General features: G+C 44.1%; 1 protein-coding gene across 6 annotated transcripts in view; it reads left to right on the forward strand.

Annotated features, from left to right (window-relative positions):
* Window positions 1-7659, forward strand: part of LOC135532953 (transforming acidic coiled-coil-containing protein 1-like) — a 30676-nt gene extending 23017 nt beyond the window's left edge. For all 6 annotated transcript variants that reach the window (XM_064960380.1, XM_064960378.1, XM_064960381.1 and 3 more), the window contains 9 exons: window positions 466-550; window positions 1267-1319; window positions 3651-3788; window positions 3932-4008; window positions 4161-4204; window positions 4320-4480; window positions 4593-4699; window positions 4794-4914; window positions 5956-7659. In XM_064960380.1, the coding sequence (XP_064816452.1) occupies window positions 466-550; window positions 1267-1319; window positions 3651-3788; window positions 3932-4008; window positions 4161-4204; window positions 4320-4480; window positions 4593-4699; window positions 4794-4914; window positions 5956-6024 (855 nt within the window). In that variant the 3' untranslated portion in view covers window positions 6025-7659. The remainder of the gene's footprint in view (window positions 1-465; window positions 551-1266; window positions 1320-3650; window positions 3789-3931; window positions 4009-4160; window positions 4205-4319; window positions 4481-4592; window positions 4700-4793; window positions 4915-5955) is intronic.
* The last annotated feature ends 406 nt before the right edge of the window (window positions 7660-8065 follow it).

Consider the following 8065-nt stretch of genomic DNA (forward strand, 5'->3'; position numbering starts at 1 on the left):
CAGCCCTCAGTATACATCAGCCCTGTCCTCTACTCTACCTCAGCCCTGTCCTCTACTATACCTCAGCCCTGTCCTCTACTCTACCTCAGCCCTCAGTATACATCAGCCCTGTCCTCTACTCTACCTCAGCCCTCAGTATACATCAGCCCTGTCCTCTACCTCAACCCTCAGTATACATCAGCCCTGTCCTCTACTCTACCTCAACCCTCAGTATACATCAGCCCTGTCCTCTACTCTACCTCAGCCCTGCCCTCTACTATACCTCAGCCCTGTCCTCTACTCTACCTCAGCCCTCAGTATACATCAGCCCTGTCCTCTACTCTACCTCAGCCCTCAGTATACATCAGCCCTGTCCTCTACTCTACCTCAACCCTCAGTATACATCAGCCCTGCTCTGGCACAGCACCAGGGAGCAAAGGGAGACGGCCCCATTAAACAGATTAAAATGTCCCTGTCTGTCTGTAGGAGATTGACCACGGCGAGGGCCACGCCACAGATGAGGAGAAGCTAGCCAGCACAGCAGGAGTCAGAGCAGACAGAGATCACAATGGTGAGTGGGGGTTGAGGGATCAGACACTCCCAAACATCAGTGTCTGTGTGAACTCATGTGTTGGTTAATCAATGTCACAGGGAAGGTCATGGTTGTTTTTCATAGAGCCCCGCAGGCACAGTTATTAATTAGTAACTCATTGTCAACATCCACAAAAGCTTCATTGGATCCAAGGAATCTGTATGAGTATTCCTAAGTTCCTATGCTCTGATCTGGGCTCCCTCCTTTCCCTCAGCGCAACCACTAGTGTAGGCTATATGAGTCATGTAGCTTGCTGTTATGTATGACTGGTGGGTCTGTGTGCTTATGAGCCCAACAGCAGAACCCCAGCAGTGTGACAGGAAGTAGACAGACTGTACCAGATCAATAGTCCCTCAGGCTGCATGTAACACACTTCTACTGTAGCTCGGTTCTGTTGAGCTGAGTTTACCTTATTGTCTGTTCTAATCTGCTCTGCTCGGTTCTGTTCTTCTCTGTCTAGTCTGGGGAGATGTATACAGTATATTCTGTCTGTCAACTCACAGATTTATTATGAGACAGAATTGTGTCATCATGCCCTCTGTGCTGCAGGCATACACTGCCCCCATCTGGTCAGGCAGCAGCAGTAGCACATGGAGCTCCCAGTGACTGGAGTCAGAATAGAATAGTTCCTTATGAGAATACAGTGTGGGATATTTTACACAGATATTTTTGTGACATTTCATTTTCTCTCCCAGAGACAGAACTGGGTGTGTCAGACAGATCAGAGGAGTCAGACTGCTGTTCTATGGTGAGTACCACAAAATGCCTTGTTAATAGCTCACAGAAAGCTTGGCCCACTTCAGAGACCAAGGACCTAGTGATGGTTCCATCAAAATCATGTGATCTCCCTGGTGACGACTAGATGGAGACATTAGTGAGCCAGAAGTTTAGAATGCTGTCCTCAGAACACATTATGTCACTGTAGTTAGGAGGGTTAGTCAATTACTTAATCACCATCCCATCTAGCTGATCTTGGCCCATCATTATTATCATCATGTTTCTAGTAGATGTAGTGGATTAGAGCTGTGTTGACAGTGATGTTGAGGAGCTAGTGCTATTGTACCTGATTGTCTGGGATGGTGATGGTGACTGGCTTCATTGGTCTACCCACCCGGTGCCTAACAGTGCTCTGTTGCCCACTACAGTACAGTACAGTACCATGGTAGCTTTACTCCCACACTGTACATGAACTGACCACGAGCTCCTCAGCCTGTCATCATCTCCAGCTCATCAGGTGATAGAGGGATTGAGATTACCAGACCCATAGGATTAGTATATGCCTGAGTTATAATCCAGGGAAGGACAACAGGAGGGTGAGGGTTGAGGGGTAGGGCGAGAGAAACAGATGAAGTAACCACTCTTAACTCTGCCACTGAGGAACAAGACCTCAAGTTCAAACTACCATCTCCCTCTCAGGCTGTGTTTAGACAGGCAGCCCAATTCAGTTTTTTCTTCACTAATTGACTAATCAGATGAGCTCTGAAAAATATCTGATGTGATTGGTCAAAGGACCAATTAGTGGAAAAACGATCAGAATTGGGCTGCCTGTGTAAACAGCCTCAGAGCTCCTGTGCATCAGGCTGATGAAGGCAGGGCCAATACAGAGATGTCTTTGTACGGCTCTGAATGGAGGAGATGAGAATATCACCACAACCCTCCAATAAACACTATATTGCATTGTACTATAATCACTTTATTATTGAGTGAAACACGCATGTGGAAAGGACCTATAAACAGTTTTAACCTGCCACACACCACACTGACATTGTGACATACACTCAATTAGTATTTGGTAGCATTGCCTTTAAATTGTTTAACTTGGGTCAAACTTTTCAGGTAGCCTTCCACAAGCTTTTTCAGTTCTGCCCACAAATTTTCTATAAGATTGAGGTCAGGGCTTTGTGATGGCCACTCCAATACCTTGACTTTGTAGTCCTTATGCCATTTTGCCACAACTTTGGAAGTATGCTTGGGGTCATTGTCCAATTGGAAGACCTATTTGCGACCAAGCTTTAACTTCCTGACTGATATTTTGAGATGTTGCTTGATTATATCCACATAATTTTCCTCCCTCATGAGCCATCTATTTTGTGAAGTGCACCAGTCCCTCCTGCAGCATAGCACCCCCACAACATGATGCTGCCACCCCCGTGCTTCACGGTTGGGATGGTGTTCTTCGGCTTGCAAGCCTCCCCTTTTTCCACCAAATATAACAATGGTCTTTATTGCCAAACAATTCCATTTTTGTTTCATCAGACCAGAGGACATTTCTCCAAATAGTACGATCTTTGTCCCCATGTGCAGTTACAAACCGTAGTCTGGCTTTTTTATGGTGGTTTTTAGAGCTTTTGTACCTGTTTTCTCCAGCATCTTCACAAGGTCCTTTGCTGTTGTTCTGGGGTTGATTTGCACTTTTCGCACCAAAGTCCATTCATCTCTAGGAGACAGAACATGCCTCCTTCCCGAGCGGTATGATAGCTACGTGGTCCCATGGTGTTTATACTTGCGTACTGTTATTTGTACAGATGAACGTGGTACCTTCAGGCATTTGGAAATTTCTCCCAAGGATGAACTAGACTTGTGGAGGTCTACAATATTTTTATTAAGTCTTTGCTAATTTCTTTTGATTTTCCCATGATGTCAAGCAAAGAGGCACTGAGTGTGAAGGTAGGCCTTGAAATACATCCACAGGCGTACCTCCAATTGACTCAAATGATGACAATTAGCCTATCAGAAGCTTCTAAAGCCATGACATTTTGTGGAATTTTCCAAGCTGTTTAAAGGCACAGTCAACTTAGTGTATGTAAACATCTGAGAAACTGGAATTGTGATACAGTGAATTATAAGTGAAATAATCTGTATGTAAACAATTGTTGGAAAAATTACTTGTCATGCACAAAGTAGATGTCCTAATCTAGTTGCAAAACTATAGTTTATTAACAGGAAATTTGTGGAGTGGTTGAAAAACTAATTTTAATGACTCCAACCTAAGTGTATGTAAACTTCCGACTTCAACTCTAAATTGATGAGAGCGCCTTCTACTGCCCGAGCTATGTTGTTGATACCTATGTTTCTGCAGTATGAGGACACCTGCCAGCTGAAGAACGCCAAGCTGGGAGGAAGTGACACGGAGAAGAAGACAGGAAGTGAGGTTCTAGACTCAATTTGCATCAGCGAGGCAGAGAAGATGACTGTTCTCACCCTCATCAGAGGGGAGGTAAGTTAAACAACAGACCACACATGCATGCACGTGTACACACACACACACACACACACACACACACACACACACACACACACACACACACACACACACACACACACACAGGGTAACATAGTAATAACTGTCTCCTGTGCCAGATCATCACTAAGGAGATGGAGGCCAATGACTGGAGGAGGAAGTATGAGGACAGCAGACAGGAAGTCATGGAGATGAGGTACTGTAGGCCAATTCACATGTACCATTCCATTCTGTTACCATTCACCTCAACTATACTGTGAGGTTAGTAATGACGTGATGTGTGCTGAGCAGTGAACAGACTGATTTTTAGCTAATCAAGATTCATAAGTAATCATTCCTCTCTCACAGAAAGATAGTGGCAGAGTATGAGAAGACCATCGCCCAGATGATTGGTGAGTGGCTTAGGTCAACCAAACCTCTTCAAACATTCCTCTACATAAATGTAGTGGTGGCCTCAATGCAATGAATCATAAAATGACCAGACTGTGTGACCTCTCTCTCTGTCAGAGGACGAACAGCGCAACACCATGAGCTCCCAGAAGTCTTTGCAGGCTGTAAGCATGGAGAAGGAGTCGGCACTAACAGACCTGAACTCAGTAGAGCGCTCGCTGTCCGATATGTTCCGCCGCTACGAGAACATGAAGAGCACCCTGGACGGCTTTAAGAAGGTTAGGGGTCAGAGTTCAGGGATCAAGAATAGTCTGACCTTACTACGATTAGTCTTTGAGCTCATATATTAGTTATGTGTAACATTGTGGTTCTACTATTATGTGCATGTAGAATGAGGAGGTGTTGAAGAAGTGTGCTCAGGAGTATCTGGCCAGAGTCAAGCAGGAGGAGCAGAGATACCAGACACTCAAACTCCACGCCGAGGAGAAACTAGACAAGTATGATTAGACACACACACACACACACACAGACACACAGACACACACACAGAGGAGTCTATCAGTAACTACCAACCCCTACTATTCCCTTCAGGGCTAATGAGGACATAGCCCAGGTACGCAGCAAGGCCAGCTCTGAGAGTGTTGCTCTGACCGCCAGCCTGAGGAAGGAGCAGATGAGGGTAGAGTCTCTGGAGAAAGCTCTGCAGCAAAAGGTAAGGGCTAACATTACCTAGCTACATGCTAACGCCCACTGCTAGGACTAGAGCAGATGGTAGCACACAACCATATAGATAGCGGATGCAACACTGTCTCTGTACCATTATGGCGTCTGTTAGAGCATGGGCAGCTCCATTGAGGCCATCTCCATTTCGAAGTAGTCAATGTTCTTCTTCTACTTCTATGAGTTGGTAAACAAACAGAAAGGGAGCACACTGCCACCTGGAGTGTGTTTGAACAGGTATAAAGCCAATGTTGGTGATTTACTGCCACATGCAGTAATGGAATGTTTGCTCACGAGTATAATTCATTGGCTGGTCCCTTCTGATGAACTGGATGGAATTATGTGATCCTTCCTTAACCCCAGTGGTGTAAAGTACTGAAGTAAAAATATTTGAAAGTACTACTTAAGTAGTTTTTTGGGGTATCTGTACTTTACTATTCATATTTTTGACAACTTTTACTTCACTGCATTCCTAAAGACAATTATGTACTTTTTGTACTCGTTACGTTTTGAATGGACAAGAAAATTGCCTAATTCACACACTTATCAAGAGAACATACCTGGTCATCCCCTACTGCCTCTGATCTAGCAGACTCACTAAACACATGCTTCGTTTGTAAATTATGTCTAAGTGTTGGCGGATGCCCCTGGCTATCCGTAAATTAAAGAAAATTATGCCATCTGGTTTGCTTGATATAAGGAATTTGAAATTATTTATACTTTTGATACTTAAGTATATTTTAGCAATTACATTTACTTTTGATACTTAAGTATATTTAAAACCAAATACTTTTAGACTTTTACTCAAGTAGTATTTTACTGGGTGACTTTCACTTTTACTAAAACTGCCTTTTGGGCATGAGAGTCCTCTGTCTCTATACACACAACCCTAACGCTACATGCTAATGCTAACCCTGCAACAAAAGGTAATGGCCAACGCTTTTTGCTGACTAGGTGACCTGAACAGGAAAAACTCCAGGCTTAAGTCCTGAGTCACCAGTCTTTCTGACAAGGGTCTTCTGTCTATTCACAGACCGAGGAGATCGAGGAGCTCACCAAGATCTGTGATGAGCTCATAGCAAAGATGGGCAGAACAGACTGAGAGAGATTCCATACTTCCGAATCAACCAATCTTGACCCTCCAAACCAACCCTGCCTACAACATATAGTGTACTCCTGTGCATGCCTCCAGCCAATGAGCAGCTAGCTCTATTTCCCCACAGGGCGCCTGCACCTAGTGCTGCTGTACTGGTCAAATGTCATACGATAACCCATTTCTCTTAGTCAACATTAGTGCAGTATTTGGAGAATAGGGTGTAATTTGAGCCTGTGTTATGTACATGTGGACTCACCTTTTGGCTTGGTCATTATTTACCACGCAAGACCCCACACCCGTTTGTCTTTCTGTACTGTAACATAAACACTATATAATGTGCTGTCTTGGCATTGCATATGTTTGTGCTTATTTAACTTAGGATAACATTTTGTTAAGCATTTATTAATATATTATACACATAAACCCCACACTTACAAACCACCCCGGCTGAGATGTACTGTACATATGGTACTGTACATATGGTACTGTACATATGGTACTGTACATATGGTATTTATTCTGAACACTAGGAGACTAGGGCAGGACCAGGTAGACACTCTCTAGGCTCCAGGACAGTCAGGGGTCAGGGGTGAGCTATGCTTGACCCCTTTGTATAACTGCACTATTATAGGGAGGGGGGATGTGGGAGTAGGTTCAGGGTTTGGATGCACTACTATAGATTGGGGTGGTGGGTTGTCCTGGGAAAAAATAAAGCTTTTCTCCTGTCTGTATATGAGGTGTTGTGTTAGCAGAGGAAGAGGAGCTGTACAGTGACTGTGTGTTCTGTACGACTTCAGCACAACTGCACAGGGGAGGGTTTCTCACTGTCCTCAGCTGTACCTGGTTAGTCTCTTTCTCAGGCCAGAGGGGTGGAGCAGAGAGTAGTACACTCAGTAAGTGGAAATCTGGATATGGTGAAGTTAATACAAAGACTATATATTTGTATATGCACAAACAAATACCGTAAACTGGGAGAGTGTTTGATTTGGTTTTTCAAAATCCAAAATTGTTTAAAATCTCCTGTGGCCATGGATACCTGTAGTATTTGGGTATGAAACGTTACAGCATGGAGGTAGAGAGAATTGTTCAGGGATTATGTGAGCTCCCATGAGCCCTGCTCAAAGGTAGAGCACTATATAGGGAATAGGGTGCCATTTTGGATGGAATCACTGTGTTTTACTGCAGCACCTAGTTAGTGGCATAGAAAGTTACAGTGTGTTTCTCATATTCACTGTTCACTGCTTCACTGTTCTCAGCTAACCTGGTTCTGGTAAATACTCTTCCACAGTGGAGAGTTTCACACCAGCTCACAGTACTAGTTCCCCCTCCGCCACACTGCACTGTGGATGACATAGTTAAACAATATAACACGCATGCATGCAGTGAAACACCACGTAGACATACATACATGTGCCAGTGTCTATAATACACATCTTTGTGCCATATTGAAGTTGTAGCTTCATTGAAAGTTTCTTTAGATAATATTGTTTTTAACGGTTTGTACATCACCATGATCCCTGTTTGCATTGTCATTAATATTTGTAAAGTGAATAAGAAGCATTCAGCTGTACTGACTTTTACTGTACAGACTATGTTGACTAATATGTGCAGTGTGTGTGCTGAGTAAACATGACTAGTAATAAGGGAGTGTGTTCTCATGGCTTTCTCTGTTCACAGCTACACAGGTTGGGTCTGATATCACAGCTACACAGGTTGGGTCTGATATCCCAGCTACACAGGTTGGATCTGACATCACAGCTACACAGGTTGGATCTGACATCACAGCTACACAGGTTGGATCTGACATCACAGCTACACAGGTTGGGTCTGACATCACAGCTACACAGGTTGGGTCTGATATCACAGCTACACAGGTTGGGTCTGATATCACAGCTACACAGGTTGGATCTGACATCACAGCTACACAGGTTGGGTCTGACATCACAGCTACACAGGTTGGATCTGACATCACAGCTACACAGGTTGGGTCTGACATCACAGCTATACAGGTTGGATCTGACATCACAGCTACGCAGGTTGGGTCTGA

The sequence above is a fragment of the Oncorhynchus masou genome, unplaced genomic scaffold (assembly GCF_036934945.1).
Source record: "Oncorhynchus masou masou isolate Uvic2021 unplaced genomic scaffold, UVic_Omas_1.1 unplaced_scaffold_2131, whole genome shotgun sequence".
NCBI classification, from domain to species: Eukaryota; Metazoa; Chordata; class Actinopteri; order Salmoniformes; family Salmonidae; genus Oncorhynchus; species Oncorhynchus masou.